This window comes from Asterias rubens, chromosome 11 (genome assembly GCF_902459465.1).
Source record: "Asterias rubens chromosome 11, eAstRub1.3, whole genome shotgun sequence".
Lineage (NCBI taxonomy): Eukaryota > Metazoa > Echinodermata > Asteroidea > Forcipulatida > Asteriidae > Asterias > Asterias rubens.
In genome coordinates this window covers 4013794-4033009 of record NC_047072.1, presented here as the reverse complement: position 1 = coordinate 4033009, position 19216 = coordinate 4013794, and the positions used below count along the sequence as shown (strand labels likewise).

Genomic DNA, 19216 nt, shown 5'->3' with positions numbered 1-19216 from the left:
AATTGGCGGCTCGTCCGCTGTTGGTTTGGTCAATAAATATAATAAGAAGCCAATATTAGTATTATTGATCCATCAGGATTAAGTGACTTACATCGGATCTATGTGAAACAAAAGCAGGTTTCTCTTGACATATCATGGTGGTATTCTTGTCCATGTCTACTCCATGTTGGTTTGTTTCTCGTTCCGCAGCGGGTATGGGTGTGTCTATACAGCCCGGTGTATGCATATTCAGATTATACTGCTCTTTTAAGACACCTCTGAAGTAAAAACAATTTATTTATTATAATGACAAAATTACTGTACAAGGTTGGCTTTATTCACTACAAATGTTAAGTTTATTGCAATTATTTTTGTAACGAAATAATGAATTATCAGACAAAGGTTTTTTTAAATAATGTGAAGCAATGACATTTTCAAGGGTAGTTTTATCTTGTTCACTTCCCACTGGTATATTGCATTCACATGTATCAAATGCATGAGGGCCCAATATTTTAAACATGCAATAATGAAACAGTGTGTTACATTCAGGCTTTTTTTGTTAACCCTTACCAGTATTTGAAGAGGTTTGCTTTTGGTACAAGGTTGCAAACAGGTGAATGGAGCAAGAGACTTTGTTTAAAAAGGAGCTTCATGTATTTTACAAAGGAGGCTGGGTGTGAGTTTCTTGACATCAAATTATATATAATGGAGCCTATGGCACTGAATACACCAGACTACAACTATGTTCTCCATGCTGCAAGCAAATCGGACAAATGATTTACCACCATACACATTATAGTGACTTCAGGCCTGACTGCTTCGTTTCCTTGAAAGGGCAAGGGCCCCAAGGCATTTTCTCCTTCGTCACCCAATGAGGAAATTGTAAGTTTTTACTGGAGCATTTCAAGGACACCAATTACAACACTGTATGGGGGCATAAGACGCAATCGCCTTCGAGGCTTGTGCTTTCAACAAACTACAGTGGAATGGTCCCAACCAATTTCATCGACTATCATACCTATCAAATCATGACTCAAATTAATTGATGAAAAATCTGTCAAATTTCTGTAGAAAACCATTATAACAATGAATTTGAAACTTCACTTACCCTAATGAGTGGGCTATAAGTAGTGCATAGAACACAAAGAAAAATTGATGGCAGTACCAGAACAACTCGTGTCTTGATGTCCTGTGATGTAAAGTAAAGAAATGTCACATAGAATGTCAGGCAATCCCTAAACAAGAACAGAAAATAAATAGTTGTAGAGAGTATTTTGTTCCAAGCAAACAGGAAACAGCAAAAAATGCACTTAAACATAACATTTTGTGGCTGCATGACTGGAATTTAATATTTGAGCGAGCAAAGTCATTTTCATTTTGTCAAGGACACTTACTGGAAAATATTGAAGTCTATGAGACACTTTTGAAGGGGCAAAGGGGCAACGGGGCCATCTCTTTAATTATTGGATGTTATTTTCATTGAAAACTAGAGAATGGGAATGAATTTACTTTTGCAAACACATTGATGTATTATACTTTCGGCAAAAATAAAATCTGGAGCGAGACTATACCTCCCAACAATGAGCAATTATTCCCTTGAGTTGACCACATGATTGAATGAGCCACAGGATGCCCTGTAGTTGATTTGATTTCATCAACAGTAAACGCAGGGTGTCTCAATTAAGAAGGCTGCCCATCGAGTTCAATTAAACCTTATTAAGTTGTTTAGAGATTTGTCACACCATAAACTTGCAAAGTTCTGGACTTGTGTTTATCAAGCAAAACTGGTTGATTAGAGCTACCATTTGAGAACTCACAGATTACAATGTATCTTGAGGACCCTTAATAGTTGTAGGCATATTGCGCCACAGCACCTTGTAAATCGGTACATGGTGCTATGAAGGAGGTCTCATACTTCAAAACATAGCTGCACATACCTTGCAGGGAAAATGACTAAGTTCTTTAATAAGCCCCTAGGGTGTGATAAAACGCTATATAAGAACCTAGTCTTACTATTATTATCCACTTCTGACCAGTCTGAGAATTTAGCATTTGAAGACCTTGGGCCACATACCAATTGCTTGATTGTCATATTATTTAAAATCCATGTAAGCATGATTACTCAGATAACTCTTAAACTACTGGTACTTTTGAAACTAGCACAGTCGAGATCTTTTCACATATATTCTTAAAACATTTTTAAGCAAGTCCTTTTTCACATATACACTGCCTGCTGATTGCTCTTGTGCTAAGCAACTTTGCCTGCTTAAAGGCATGGACACCTTTGGTAAGGATCAAAGACCAGTATTCTCACTTGGTGTATCCCAAATTATGCATACAATAACAAATCTGTGCAAGTTTTGACTCAATTGGTCATCAAATTGCAAGAGAATAATGACAGAAAAAACACCCTTGATGCACAAATAAAAGGCTTGTGGCCAGAATATTTGAGTGAGAAATTACCTCTTTCTCAAAACATTACTACATTACTTAAGGGGGAGCCGTTTCTCACCAATTGTTAATACTTTCAACAGCTCTCCTTGGCTCGTTATCCAAGTAAGTTTTTATGCTAACAATTTTTTTGAGTAATTACCAATAGTGTCCAGTGCCTTTAGCAGTTAAAATATATAAATAATTAGGAAATTGTGTCCAGCTGGCTTTTCCTAGTTACCTTACAGCTCGGCAGGACGTTAGGACGATTGCCGCCAATATAATGAGCATAAGGCAGCCTGTTATTCCAGGCACTGTAACAAAATAAAACAATATACAGACAATCAAACATCATTCCAACAGTGCCAAAGGTCTATATCCAAGGTCTATACAAGAAAACCAATTTTATTCAGTTTCAAACACTGTTTCCACAACCATCAAAATCAAAGTTAACAAAGGGGTTCTGTTAGCAATATTAGCACACAGTTGGTAATTATTTATGGCACTAAAAATTACCCCCTCCACCCAAAAGCGTAAAACAACAACAACACTCCAACAAACAAACAAACTTCTAAACAAACAAACAAACAAACAAACACCCAAACACCCCAACAAACAAACGAACGAACGAACGAACGAACGAACGAACGAACGAACGAACGAACGAACAAGCGAACGAATGAACGAACGAACGAACGAACGAACGAACGAACGAACGAACGAACGAACGAACGAACGAACGAACGAACGAACGAACGAACGAACAAACAAACAAACAAACAAACAAACAAACAAACAAACAAACATACACTATTGTTTATGTTAAGCACACATGTGAACAATTGAACAGTTGACCTTCAATTTTATTAATGTTGTGGGGCTGTTTGTATTGGTTTGTTTTGTTTCTGAAAGAGGGAAATAAATTCAAAATGGCAATGATGTAATTATATTTGACGCACCTGTTGTGAAAATTATCCTGCAAGGGTTCTGTGTAGAAGAAAAAAATGCAATAATTAAATATTAAATAACTAACAATTTAACAAAAAATAAGCAGTTTGAATACCCTCAGTAATGTGTATATTATTTGAACTAACAAAAAAAATAATGAAATGAATAGTTTTATTGTTTGCAAAAAGAAACCGAAACCCACCTCACCGAGATACTGCGCTACATTTACATCTGGAACATTAACATTGAAACGATTGGAGAAATGTACAGCATTGAAGAAATGAGCAACACAGTGAACAGCTGCAAAGAACAAGCACAGATAATTGTGATAACAAGTAGATTTGTAATTTTTATATTACAACAAATTTATTGTTGATTACAAACAATAGTGTATATTGCTTACATAATCATATACAAAATATTTCAAGTTCTTCAAGAAAACAAACTGCTGAAACATTGCCAAAATTAGTGCAAAAGCATTTAAAGGACTTGGCAATTGTCAAAAACAGTGTTCTCACTTGGTGCAACAAGGGTGTTTTTCTTTCATTATTTGTTTGCAACTTCGATGACGCCGTTGAGCCCAATTTGTTCACAGGTTGGTTATTTTATGCCTAATTATGTTTGGATACACCAAGTTATAATACTTTTCTTTGACAATCAAAAGTGTATGCAGTGCCTTAAAAGACAAGAAATTAAAGAAAGTGTTTATGTCTTATGAGTCAAGCTGTCAGTTTGTATGCACGGACTGACCACCCACCATCCGACCCTTTTAAAACGTTCCTGACAATAGATCAAATAGTGAGACACCCAACTCAAAACTCGAAGGTCAGAGGGCAAATTCATAGACATAGGGTCGGAAGTAATCTCGAGTAATAATGATACACAACTCTATTAATGTCAAAATAAAAGGAGTAGAAAATTTACTATTATGAGTGTGACTTGACGGCGCCGCTGTACTTACAGCACTTGAAAGAAAGGTTCAAGTTTGGAATGACTGTTTTATGTTTGCTGATTGTAGGAGTTAAGGCTCACAGGGAGCCTTATAGCTTCCTTCCTCCACTCCATGATTATAGTTTCTAGAAGTAGGAGAACCAACTGACTAGTAACAACTACTTTTGACATTCAATTAAACCATTTATAGTTCTGACGAAAGACAGATAAGGCCAAATCAAAAACAAAACATGTTAAGTGTCCTCCTTTTAGGTAGGAGGATTTTTTGTTTGTTTTGAATGGCCGCCCAACACATTTTTAATCAAATGGCTGAGCTATTTTTCAACATGATTTTTTTGCTGAGATCGTTAAAATATATCATCTTTTTGTTGTTAAAAAAAAAACAGAAAAAGCCTAGGCGGCCTCTCAAAAGGGAGCGATCGGGGACGCTAAGCATGTTTTTGCTTTTATTTGGCCTAATACCACAATAGTCACATTAACTGAAAGTAGGACCTATTGTGCTCTTAGTCTTTATGTTGTTGAACAATTGCAGTTTAAAAGTCATGTTTTTTTTATTGTTTTTGTTTACTTGACGAATAAACAATTCAATTCAATTCAATGTTAATGTTAGATTAAAAATTTCACAACAGGATAATTCTAGTGAGGTTTTTTATCGGAAACAAAAGATTGCTCAAAAAAGGTCAATTTCGTTTCTTTTTTGCGTGTTTGTGATGATCCAAACATGGCGTGCTGGTGAGACAACTTTACTTGCTTTATTGTGATAGCCTATAAGCAAGCACACTATTTATCCTTTGCGACCTTGCTTTTTCATTCTAAATGATCACCTATTGTATATGGTTGTGATCATAGCCCTTGGTTTAACAACCCGTTAAAATGTCATTTAAAAGAAAACCAATGCCTTTTGAAACATACGGAACTGACTTACCTGTTCCTGCACAAATGAAGACGGCTATAACGATGTGTACAAATCGACTTCTGTCCAAGCATTTCCTTGTGGTTCGGTGGACCTATGGGAGCAGATTTTTGAATTAACAGACCATTCCTGTCATTATTATTGAGTGACACCAAGTACTTCATTTGATAAAGGACACACGAATAGGGGCTTACTATTGAATTGAATTGAATTGAATTGAATTGAATGGTTTATTTATTCGTCAAGTATATAAAAAATAAATGAAATTTACAATCCTATTGTACAGCAACACATAAAATATGAAAATGTAAAATAAGCATGGAGGTAGAGCTCCATGCTATATAAGCGTACGATACCCGTTAATTTCCATAAGACTTGTTCCGTATTTCATCTATAGAGCACCCACCCTGACCCTGACCATTAGATAATTTGACTCGCTGGATGTCAGATACTTCGTTCCTTTGCCATTTAGAACCGAACCAAATTGGTCACGCTACTTGCAACCGTAATAAAATAATGGGAAACCATTCACCATGCATGCCATAAATAAAAGGAACTTACAATAATAAAAACAAACTAAAACATTTTCGTTATTTATAAAGGTTCAAGTGTTTTGAAGAAGTCAGTAAGTCACTGAAACAGTCCCGAAACGGTGACATCTTCAAGCACGTGATGTTTGAATGACTTCTCAAAATGATTATGCAAAAATATAATAGACCTTCTTATTTCTTTGAATAGATGATGCCACACAAATTGTATTTGGTATTATGTTTAACCAAACTATTTTCCACAGCACTTTTATGGTCATGAATGTAAATTTTCTCAGAAAAAATACATCATTTTTTGTTTAAATTGTATTAAGTTTATGTGTTTAGATTGTTTGTGACAACCGGTTGCAACCATCCAGTACCCGTGAACTTTTGATTCTAATTGTCCGTGTTGGTTTTAGCGGTGACGCCGTAAGAACCACAGTGAAAGACACGACGATCAAGGACATAAACAATCAATCAAGAAAATACTACGGTACAATAACGTACACATTACACTGCAGGAAGGTTAACAATGAACTAGTCACTAAACGTAAACCACTTTGTCTGACCTATTTTGTGGTCTTATTTTTAAGACGAGTGTTGGCATTGTACTCAGATTTAGTGGCATTTATTACATGCATGATTAATGATGGTTAGACTGCTGACTGTGAAGGCAACACACTCGCACAACTTCATATAATAGCATAAAACACCCAGAAACTTACATGCACCATGGAGGAATTATTCCTCCATGCATGCACATACATTCACACTCGAGCGCCCTTTGAAAGAAAAACTATTACGATTTTGTTTAATTTCGTTGTAAAGAATTTTTTAAAAAAAAGACGATGCAAATGAAAACGATGTGTTTCGCAACTAACTGCGACGTTGTTTCTTTTAATCTTCGCAGGGGTTAATTTTGTAAGGGTGCCATCTGATATTTTTTATGATAAAGATAGGCCTACTGATGTATTTTGTAATAAAACATTCCCATCATATCATTTCAAACATTAAAATTCAGACAACAAAACAAACCGTTCGCGCGACACGCTCAATGAGTATTCATAAAATTGTTCAGCAAAGTGAATTTGTGATCGTTTTTGGGTGTTTTTTTTTTTGAGGGGGGGGGTAAATGTTCGTTTCTAAATGTTTGTAAATACATCACTAAATGCCGGTAAATATCATCCACGTCCTGCGAATGTTCCGATTAATAATAAAATCTTCCTGTAGCCGTAAGCGGCGGGTTACGTGCGTTGTCGGGCAGATAATAAGTTACATTTCAGATAAAGAGACATACGGTACTTCGAGAAACTCTTACAGGGCGCACTTTCTCGACTTATTTTCGCTGCACCAAAACTTTAAATGTTTGGTTGCAGCGGTGGGATTAAACATAGATAAGGTGCACATGACACAGTTTTTCACAATGTTCCGATTCAAATGCATATCATTGGCAGATTAGGGATGAAATAACAAGCCGAGATGCCATCCCCTAAAAAACAGTCACGATCCCTGCCGATGATAACATGAAGGACTTTCTAATGAAAGGTCTATATCACTTCTAGATTTCCTTGACCACAGACTCAGCACAAGGTATCTAGTATTGACGTATGGCTCCTCATCCCCAATCATTAAAACACTCTCATATTGAAAGTATTGTATGTATAATCCCAAATAGTTCCGTGGATCGTATATATAACTTACATGTTTAGAACTCCTGATCAGTGACAGCACACATCTGCACATTGGTAGCAAGATTGTAGCACAATTAAGATTAAGCACGGCTGCTGAACCCCTCGAAAAACAAAGCCCAAGCTGCAAAACGAAATCAGTGTTAAACAATATGGTATCATCCAAGCAGGTGTAGGGAACCTAGACATTGGTATAAAGGTATCATTTGCATAATATTAAAAAGTGATCTGTTTATTAAAAATCACGTTTTGTTTTGTCAGTGTTTTTGTGCTTGACTGCTAAAGTCGCAAATAGAAACAGCTCGCATGCTGTGTTGACTTGGACAATACTATAGTGCCAATTCATACCGAAGAAGTTGAATAAAATATTATCACTTTTGTAATAAAAGTGCTTTCCTATTTAAACTTTGCATTTCCCTGATAACTAAACGAAACTGCACTCTGTGCTGCCTTTAGCCAAAATCCAAGGTCGTCAGAAAACATACAATCAAAATAATTTAAAAAGAAGTCTGGCACGAATGGTTTGTCTGATGAGGACAAAACAAAATGTTTTCCTTTTAACATTTGCGAAGTTCAATCATCAAATAAGGGTTTTTATTGTAACATGTCAGATACTGATTCAAATGTTTGGTTTCATGAGTCGGGTTTTGTTTCTGAAACACCGAAAACTCTCTTTACAATTTGAGCCAGCCATAATTAAAAGATCATATTCATGACGGCAAGACTATTGTGCCTATTTTTTTTACTTTTCTTTTTTTAAAGTGCAACTTCGCTCTCAATGTCACTGCTTTGTGTTGCTGCACTGATGCCTTATGGGTTCGAAGTGAACATTACAACTGCACTTTCCAGATTCATGCCGAACGTTACGTGAACAACAATCCGCACAAAGACTTTACAAAGAGGATGTGTTCAAACTTTGAAGATGCTCTACTGCTAGACTTTGTCTAGTCTGAAACGTGAATATTTACCAGGAATAAAAGTATTAGTTTCAGCGCCCACTCCATCAATTGCAGCATAGTTATATTATCTGTCTTATGACCGGACACTGAAACTAAACGTTACCATGTAACGTTGCGTAGACAGCATGAGTGCCAATAACCAAGTATTATGAAATGTTGACGATTGGTGTCAACAACATATTATAAATAATAGGCCTACATGAATACAAAAATAAACAAAAATTAAATATTTATATATTCGTTTGTTTAAATAAATAAATAAACAATAAATAAGGGAATCAATGTGTGGTAAAGAGGTTTTCAACTAGCGGTTTCATCCCAACGAGGCCTGGTTCTTGACGAAGTCGAGGTAAATTATCAAGAACCAGGCCTCGGCGGGTTTAAACCACTGGTTGAAAACCGATTCAACACACTTTGATTCCCATTCCTAAATACCATTTCGGTCAAAAAACATCAACACTTTTGGTCAAAAAGTAAAATAAATGGGAATTTTTTAATTGTTCAATGATTTCTTTTCAGCACATCACCCCTCCAGCTATGAAATGGTTAAGGCCCTCCGCCGCCCTCGGGTAAACAACTTCTTATAAGGGCCGGAATGCTGTGCGCGTCGCGCGTATAATGTCTAAAGTACACAACTGTCCCGGCCGTTGCTCTCGACCAATGGGAGACTTTCTGGGACGATAGAGGGCAGCAGACTTACCGGGTAAATCCATTGTTCTCAGAATTATGCGCATGTTCAGAACTACGTAAACAATGGAAATTTACCCGGTATGTCTGCTGCCACCTAGCGTTGGAAAGTCTCCTATAGGAATGAAGAAACTATCTTATAAGCACCGGTGCAAGCTCGCGTGCACGCCCATGTTTCAACACTTGTTACTGATCATAAACAAAGGTTATACACACCCACGTGACGCGCTCTCCACCAATAGGAATAGCGAACTGTCTGAGGTATTTCTGAATATTCATTAAAATGTAACTTTCCTGTCCATTTACATAGGCTTCCCAACACAAGCACTATATCGGGGCAAGCACTAGCGGGGCATTTCCCTAGAGTTATTTAGTATGTTATTTCGTGATTTAATGTTAATTTATATGCCTATTGTCAACAAGCGAAATGGAAATAAATTTGTATCAGTTTAATTACTTGAATAATTCCAAGCAACACTCGTCCGGTTAAAAAACCCCAGATGTCTTAGAGTTTTGATTTAATTCACCAAATAGAATAAAAATCTGCTCTGTGCGCAAAATCTCTCACACTGGTAATTATTACGTGATTTCTCGACATTGAACAAGTTTCGTTTGATGAAATGACTTGTAGAATTTAGTTGTATCTCTGTAGTAATTTGAATAAAACCTTCATAAAAATGTTTACACCAATCTTTAATTTTGCTATATATAATAGCCGTGTAACAAGAAGTTGACACTTAACCTGTGTGCTTACCCCTAGGATACCACGCAAGTAGTAATACTTGGCTTCCATCTTGTATTGCATGTAGCTCCACCAAAACACTGCAAAATTGATGCCCGTCCATGTCACCTATGACAAAACACAAACAAGTTGCCTTTTAGTCTTCACATGGCTGGCACCAGTGTTTTTTTTTTTACAAAGTAGAAAGCAATTTCTAGTTCTAAGGCAATTAATATGTTGCATACGAAAAACTGCACTTATCAAATGAGGCCTAATAAGTTTCTAATATCTTAACACCGAAATATTTTTTTTCAAAATGTTTAGCTAAAGAAATTGACTAAAAAGTTTATTGAACCGACAAATAAAGGGGAATGTTTTATACCCCTGTCCGCTGGTTTCGTGTATTAGTTCTGTTCAAGCTCACTTGAATAATAAAAAGAAACTTTTTAGATAAATAGGCAATGGTTTACTTTTCATTTAAATTGCAACGATAGTAACCTTTCGAGACTCTGGACACATAGGGGGGGGGGGGGGGGTAGCAAAACAGGGGTCTTTTGAGGAACAGAACGGCAACACTCGCAGATGGAAACAAAAAAGTCCTTTGAAAAGAACGTCGAAATGTATAGTACATGCGTATTTGGGTGCACAGCTGAAATGGCAAATGGAAATGCTTAATGTTGATTCCGGAAACGGAAGAGTGTCAACTTGATTTGGCAATGGGTACCGTCTAGACGGCTCGTCTGACATGCTCTCTAGACTACGATGCTACGTCCTGGCATTGAGCTGGCAAGATTACTGAAAACTGTATCTTCGGCAATGGGTTTTAAATATTACAGGAGCGAAACCATCGGCAAAATATGGGGTTTTCTTTGGAAAAGAACTATTCTATCATACCGATGCGACACAGATTAAACAAACAAACAACAACAACAAACCAACAAACCATCAAACCAACAAACAAGACAAAAAAAAACGATAAATAAATATGTAAACAACACAATTATGTATAAACAACATAAATAAACAAAAATGACAATTAAATGCAAAAATTTAATTAAAAAAGAATGAATAAATGAACAAGTAAAATACACTTTATATCACTTATGATTATTTTTACTGCTGATCTCAGTTGTTATTGAAGAATTAATGTTTTGTCAGTGTTGGTTTAACTTAAATTTAATTGTGCTTTTATTGAGAACTATAGAGCAAAGAAATTACTTGACTCAGATTACACATCAAGCTTTACGTAATTGTGGGACAACAACGTCGGTCAATAACCCACGGGCGCCTTATGGACTTAAAAAGTACTGTTCATTCTTTAGTATGAGTATGGCTGTCGTGGTAAGTTGACAAGGGGCAGTTTAAAGGGGAGGTGCACGTTTGGTAGTTTCTCAAAACAAATATTAACTTAAAAACTGACTTGGTAACGAGCATTGGAGAGCTGTTGATAGTATAAAACACTGTGGGAAACAACTCCCTCTGAAGTACCGTCGTTTTTGAGAAAGAGGTAATTTCTCACTAAAATAATAAAAGACTTCTAGCTAAAAGTCTTTTATTCCTATCTGAAAGCACACAAATTCGTCCAACAATAGGTTTTTTCTTTCATCATTTTCTCGCAACTTTGATACCTTCCCTTTAACATGTGTCCCCATCAACATGTATGCTACTTCAGAGGGAACCGTTCCTCACAATGTTGTAATACTATCAATAGCTCTTTAATGCAATGCTCGTTACCAAGTCGGTTTTTAAGTTAATATTTTTGAGTAATAACCAATCACTCTACAGAAAAGTCGAGTCCAGTGGGAACACGTGCTTTAGATGATAACACTGTGTTACGTAATAATGTGGTCTCTGTTACGTAATGTGGGTTCAGAAATATTATATCAAAAAACGATGTTGGAAGATTTACATAGCGTGGATCAAATTGCGGGTGCAACATAATTATGGGAGAAGTGTGTTTTGAGAAGAGACCACACACCAGCTCTTCTCAAAACCAACACTTCTTCGAGAAACAGCCAAGGGTTAATGATATATACTTCAAACCAATCGATGGGAGTGCAATGTTTTTTAAACTGACATCATTGTAAGGGGAAATAGTGGCATTGTTACTGCACTTTGAGTTAAACTCAGATGTTTCTGAATTAAAACGTCAAGCAACATTATAATTTAGAACGCATGGTTGGGGATCATGAGTTGAAAAAGTCAACAAGGCCCTCAAAAATCGGTCAATTTTGTTTCTCGAGACTAGAGACCCTTTCCCGATGGCTGAAAATACATCCACGTTATACAGTGTTTGGACTGTGATGTGCAAACTGTACAAAATATCCGTACAATTTACGGCACTTTACCTGGCAGCTAGGCTGCAAGCAGGTGAAGTGCCGTTAATTTCACGGTGAAAGTTTTGTAACATGTGCCTTGAAGGGGTAGTTTACAAAATTTTCACATGTGAAACTTACGGCACTTTACCTGGCACTAGCTGCCAGGTAAAGTGCCGTAAATTTTACGGATATTTTTTGCAGTAGTAAAACTATAGTATACAATAGTATAATATGCTATAGTATAGAGACAGCCCATGCCTCTCCCCGCCCTTCGTGAAAGGGATCAAAATGTGTAGATACATTTTGGTGTTCATGATGAAGGGCTGTGAGACTTCAATTAGCATATTGTGCTAACAATTTAATACCTTCTGTTGATGCGTATAGACTGTAATAAGCATCTCATCGTATGAAGTAGTTTGTGTGTCACCGAAGATATGGATGTTGAAGAAATTTAGTTGTGTTTTTTGTCCCGCAATTTTTGTTTTCCCCAAAAGACATTGCAATGATTTGGTAAAAGAGCAGGCCAATTTCATTATGACGTAACTTTGACGGAAAGAGCCAATTTTGACGGAAAGGGGAAAAATATTGCAATGTCGTTTAGGGAAAAAAAAATCGCGACCCGGAGTCCGTGTCAGTTTGACCCAGTGTCAATGTGAAACGTGGTTCAATTCTGGACTTTCTGCTCGAATTCCGGGTCTTCTTGTTCTTAGACCCGGAATCCAGGTCGATTCTGCCTTTTGGGCCCTTTTCGAAACCATGGCTTGGTCTTGGGCTGTGTCTGTTACTTAGAAAACGTGTGGTTTTCTTACAGAGCAACCAGGCGGACTAAGCCACAGTCGTAGTTTCGAAAAGGGGGTGCAAGATTGACGCATATGCTCATACGAACACGGTGAACTTACGTCAGCGGTTTGGGTAAAACGCCCGACCCGATTTTCGTTGGAAAAAACAAGTTTTGTATTATAGTTTAATCTTTCTCTGAAAGAATGTTGACAGATGACGCTGTTTTTCATGCATCACGGCCAATACACAAAATATGCACGTAACATCCAACGTTGTTTGTACGGCACATGGCCGATGGGTGTGAGATTTGGATCCCGACAATATTCATTTCTAGTTTTTAGACAACGGAAGGCCTTAGGCCAACAAAGCTTCAATCATTAATAAGCTTATAGTTATCGTTTTCGAATCTTTGAAAATAGCCATTACTGCTGCTCTCACAATGTGGCGAATATCTTGCGAATATATATTTGAATTTCGTGGTGAATTCGCCCAAATCGTGCGATTGGATGGTGAACATTTTCATCTCAGTCACCCCTCGGTCGTCCCTTGACCACTCCTTACCAATATTTTACTAGTATATTACGCCTACCGATGCTTGCTATGCCTGCCTATGCCTTATACGAATAGCTATAACGAACGCTGCGAATGTTGCGAATGAGCTTACGAACATTTTCAAATAAATGCAGGGATGCCTTGCGAATGTTACGAATTCTTACGAATGGGCTTACAAACGTTACGAATGTACATACGAATGTCCTACCAACGTTGCCAAATGCTTTGTCATTTTCTTACGTTACGAATTATTTGACGACGCGGCCGCGATTGGTGTAAATATGCGGAGCGAATCTGCCTCTTATTTTCTGGGCACCTCCCTGCGGGGAGCAATATTTGTCTCAATATTGGCAAGACATTTACAATTTTCTTAATGGCACTTAAAAAATAACACACGTGCACAAGCATTGGTAACCGTTCATAAGCATTTGCAATCCATTGGGAAGCTTTCAAACATTGGCAAGTGTTCAAAGCAAATTCTCTCTCAATTGGTAAAGTATTGGTAAGCCATTCGTAACAGTGGCAAAGTATTGGTGAAGCTGTTGTAACATTGACAACAGTGGTAAGACATTCGTAAAGGAGGAGAACCGGCAAAAAATACAAACGCCTTACACATGCCTTGATGCTACTCTCCCCCTTGGGCGAAAATTCTTGCGAATATTAATATTGAAATTCGCGATGAATTCGCCAAAAAGTTGCGATTTGATAGTGAATATGATCTCGGTCGTCCCTAAACCCCTCCTTACCAATTATATTACGCACAATACGCACGCTTTACCAACGGTACAAAAGGCTGACCAATGCTTATGAAAATCGATGGCGAATTACCGTCCTCACAACATTCGTGTCGCCCCTCTCACAGAGTGGCGAATGTTCTTGTGAAGATGAATATTTTAATTTCGCGTTGATTTCGTCCAAAATGGCGGTTGTATAGTGAATATTTTCATCTCGGTCTCAACCCTCGATCGTACTCGGTCGGCCCTCTCCTTACCAATATATTACGAATGCTTACCAACGCTTGCCAATGCCTAAAGTTACGAATGTTGCCAACGCTTACGCACGCTTCACCAACGTTACCAATCTTACGAAAAATCGACGGCGAATGACCGTTATCGCAACATTCGCTGAAATTTAGAAACCGGTTTGTAAATATTGACCGATCTTCGTAAGGAGGTGGGGAATAATTGTTGTACGTTCCGAAATTGTTACCAACGCTTTCGAAGACACGGCAAACGTTGCGAAGTTTTAGCGAGTGTCAAATACTTCCTTCCGTTATATAGCATATTTGCTCGCATATTCGACGTATGAGAGCAGCATAAAATTGACCGATCTTCGTAAGGAGGTGGAGAATGACTAGAGAACGTAGTGAATTTGTGGCGAATGTTGCGAAGTTTGAGCGATTGTTAAACATTTCCGTTCTTAAGCACATTCGCTAGCATATTCTCCCTAGTGTGAGAGAAGCATTACGAACAACGTTGCCAACGCTTACCAATGCTTACGAAATTCGACAGCGATTGACCGTCTTCACAACATTCGCTGAAATTTAGGAAGCGCATTCTTAACTGACCGATCTTCGTATAGGTTCGTATTTGTTACCAACGCGTACGAAGACACGGCGAATATTTCAAAGTCAAATGTTTCCATGTGTAAGCATAGTCGCCACAGTGTGAGAGTAGCATTAAAGTTTAAATCTGGATTTTCCGACATTGCATCGTATGATATAAAGGCACTGGACACCGTTGGGATTGGTAACCATAAATAATTGTTATCATAAAAACTTTACTTGGTAACTAATAAGCAACATGCTGAAACGTCAGAGGGAGCCGTTTCTCACAGAGAAAGAGATAATTTCTCACTCAATTACTAAAAGACTCCTAAAGCCGTTTATGATGAAACCGAGAGCACACAAATTTGTGCTGTGCAATAAGGGTGCTTTTTCTTTCATTGTTCATCGATGACCAACTGAGTCCAAGTTCACAGATTTGTTATTTTATGCATACGTTGGGATACACAATTGTAGTGAGAAAACCAAAGGTGCCCAGTGCCTTTCATTCAGCAAGAAGGCGATATCATCATGGAGAAATGACTCATGAATGCTGGCCGACCTCTGCTTGCATGGGCTTTGCATTGATTGTTAATCTAAACACGCTGGGAAAGCTGTAAATCCTTATTACAAAATACTAAATCAAAACAAACAATGTTCAGGTATTTATAGCCGCTATACTCTCGATATTATGATGGGTCGAAAGTGAGAGTTCCAAGTTATTGTATTATAAATAACACCTGACCTGCCCCCAGTGATATCTTGCAGGCAGAGTTGGTATATAGGGTGCAAAATGGCATATAGAGGAGCTATGGCAAGAGGACCCCCAACCCCAATCTCATGGAGGAAGACGGATCGTGGACTGCATATACTTGATCACAACAATTCCACATCATTGGGGCCAAGAAAATAGTAGTTTCGGTTGTTGTTAAAGAATTTAGGTCATCGAGGAAAATAAGACAAGTATATAGTATAGGCTACCCAAACTCGGCCCTTTAAAATTGTCACAAACTGCCTGGAAAGTAACGGCAGCTCTTTCCTTGTCAGAGTCAAGTTGGCCTACTACATGTGGTCCTATACGGTCTTCTACCTTTTGAGTGCATCCTTCAAATTAATGACTAGGCCTACTTGAATGTGTGGGGGTTTTTTTAACTAAAAAAAATCGGATGTTCGGAAAAAATGTCAACATCATGTCATGATGGTTGGGTAAGATTAAAAACCAAAATTGAAAAATTAACTGGATAGTTGTGCTAGTATCAAGTTTTTAAGCGTGAGTTTATTTCAAATTAAAGCAGTAAACAATAACATTGGCTATGTTGGATCAAGATTGACTGTCAATCAAGTGACCCGAATATAGCTGTATGATAAACATTACACGCGACAGAAGATAACAAGTAGAAAGGACTGTACGGTTCAATCAGTCAACCAGGGAGCAATAAACTATAGTTCATTATTTCAATCTGCCTGGCCATTCCCTGCATCACTTCAGAGTGGCCATTGTTTGCAAAGAATATTTAGAAACAGAAGATCAGTGCTGAAAAAAAGAACCCGAGCTGTATTAATGGGGACCGAAGCGTCGCGACGGTTTCCTGTCCCACAACTACTACTAGGAATATACCCCTTTTTACTTTTTTACTGGATTCACTCATCCATTACTTTCTTGTACATGTATTTCCTAAGCTTGTCCCGTTCATTTCTATCTAAATAGTATCGAAAGGTCATGTAGTTTTTTAGTTGCAATAACGTAACCCTCCTGCCGATTACGTTATCGCAACTAGTGTAGTAGTTTTTATGTTCATAGTCTTTTTGAGCGCTATAGTGACTACCGAATTCCTTGTGAAAATCAAACGGTAGCATGGAGGAAGGAAACAGCCATGGTCACAGCATTCTTCTTAACCATGGTCTAACTGTCAAACTGATTATTTTGAACAAAGATGTGACATTGATAATCTGTGTTCTAGTAAGGTTACACTACACAGGCTGGAGATGGAGTTACTCATTGAGTACCCCCCTCCCCCCCAAAAAAAAAAAAAAAAACCACCCTACCGAGAACCTTGGTGGGCCGGGTGCATAGTGGGGGACACGCATGACACCATTAATTAGAGCAAATAATCTACTTTTCTTTGTTTCTGAAAGACTTTACTGTTAAAACCATCGATAAACTGAGATCACAAAATGTCTTGACATTCATTCTGTGTAAATGTAATCATTGGACGTCAATACATACCAGGAAAAAATACTTGAAACCGCCATTCCGTAGCCAACTACACGTTGAGAAATGATTAGTAGTGTCTGGTCTGCGGTGACACTTGGTTACAGTCCTGCCCGTCGTCGGCGCGTAGTCCACAGAGACGGGAGCCATAGGCCGGTTGCAGCTGAGCTCATTACCTCCCTCCAGCAGGTTCATGCTCGATACACTCTCAGCTTATAAAAATCCAAGACTGCAGTTTTGATCTCGTTCCTACTCCTTCACAGTCCGTCTTGCCAACTGACCAGCAGGATCGAAGATCATGGTCACTGAGCACTGTCCAGCTTCGCCAAGTGTTGACAATGTCCACATTGCTTAGTCCTTCGCGAAAGGAGGGAGGCTGATCTTCAATTGTTAATGTTTGTTAAGTTTCATACCCACTGTAGTTAAACGCCTTCGGCTATATTTAGAGAATAGACTGACAGTGAAGATGTGAATAGGATGTTTATGAGCCGGTAAATGCCGGCCGCTACCCGACCATCAGCTGACTGGGAGTTGCGAGGACGAATGACGAACCGACGAGCTGTAATACATCATTGCATTGGATGTAACTAAAAATACACCTTGAGATTTATAAATGTTATGAATGAACTGTTGCTTCAGAACAAAGGAAGTGAACAAGCAGGGTAACCTTGGGCCAAACCATTTACACTCGAAGGGGGGTTAACTGTAATTGTTTTTGATGAAAGTAGACACCGGTAGTTGGCAGTTTAAAATGAGACACCCCTATTGACATTTAATGACACGTCTGCTAGTCTGCGGTATGCTATGTAAATAATTATAGAAATATTGTTCAGCATAAAGCAGGAGCGCTCTTCGGTGTACCGTGGGTGAACTCGTGCACGTGCATGGATCATGTAGGCCTTACTATACGTAGGTTGTTGACTGGCAGCAAATAGGAATAAGTTGAAACGTCACCATGGTTGACTACCTCCATGGTTGAACTATGGAGGTCGAACCTTTCCTTTCAATAATGTAATTTTCACAGTGCACTATTGCCGTTGTTTGTCCTGGAGTTATGTACATGTAATGCAAGTTTTTATTATTTTATTGGTCTTCCCACCGCATTACTCGGTCACTATTTATAATAGCTTCTTAGAAGACATTTTGTTTACAATGGTGTAGCCTTGGCCTTGCCAATTCTTTCACTCGAGGCAGATGTTCAAGGTGATTCCAAAGAAGCTGTCATGATTCCTTGTGACATCAATCCCCTCAAATCTTCAAGATTGTTTTGTATGTTTTTGCGAAAGCTCATTGGAGACAATTGAGGTGACTCGGTGTCCGTGGTTGTGTTTGCCATCATGAAAACAATGGCCGTTCACCAAGGTCCATGTGACTGCTTGCCCTTCAATGAACTACTTGATCTAGTCTGAGACTGTGCTCAATATTCTCAGTGCATCCAAAATGTGTTCCGAATGGCTTCTTGTTTTAACTGCACATTATATTTTTGGGTTATGTTGCTGAAACTCAATTATTGGTCGTCGGAGTTGCGAGATATGGAAGAGGGAAACAAACTTGTCACACGAAGCTGTGTGCTGTCAGATGCTTGATTTCGGGACCTCAAAAACTAATTCTGTCGAGGTCTCGAAATCAAATTCGTGGAAAATTACTTCTTTCTCACTAACTACGTTACTTCAGAGAAAGCCGTTTCATCACAATGTTTTTAAGACTGCACAAATATCAGAATTGACTACCTCAAAATGAAATTGAATGAATAAACACACGCCCCAAAAACACTCCTGCGAATTTGAATGCAGCTTCGATGAATTGTTAAATTGAATGATTATTTTTTTTAAATCGAATGACGTAAAAGTAGATTTGACTAGTCTTTAAAGCCATTGGACCCTTTCGGTAAACACTATTGTCCAAGGCCCACACTTCGTGTATCACAACTTCTATATCAAATAACAAACCTGTGAAAATTTAGGCTCAATCGGTCATCGGAGTCTGGAGAAAATAACGGGAAAAC

The 19216-nt window shown here is 38.1% G+C and overlaps 1 protein-coding gene across 1 annotated transcript in view; it reads right to left on the bottom strand.

Annotated features, from left to right (window-relative positions):
- LOC117296481 (NADPH oxidase 4-like) overlaps positions 1–17923 on the bottom strand; it is a 29471-nt gene extending 11548 nt beyond the window's left edge. Inside the window, exons 1-9 of the mRNA XM_033779433.1 lie at positions 17227–17923; positions 9840–9935; positions 7453–7563; positions 5234–5315; positions 3560–3657; positions 3369–3396; positions 2651–2723; positions 1088–1168; positions 92–257 (exon numbers count right to left, since the gene is read on the bottom strand). Coding sequence (XP_033635324.1) covers positions 92–257; positions 1088–1168; positions 2651–2723; positions 3369–3396; positions 3560–3657; positions 5234–5315; positions 7453–7563; positions 9840–9935; positions 17227–17406 — 915 coding nt within the window. The 5' untranslated portion in view covers positions 17407–17923. The remainder of the gene's footprint in view (positions 1–91; positions 258–1087; positions 1169–2650; positions 2724–3368; positions 3397–3559; positions 3658–5233; positions 5316–7452; positions 7564–9839; positions 9936–17226) is intronic.
- Positions 17924–19216: the final 1293 nt, after the last annotated feature.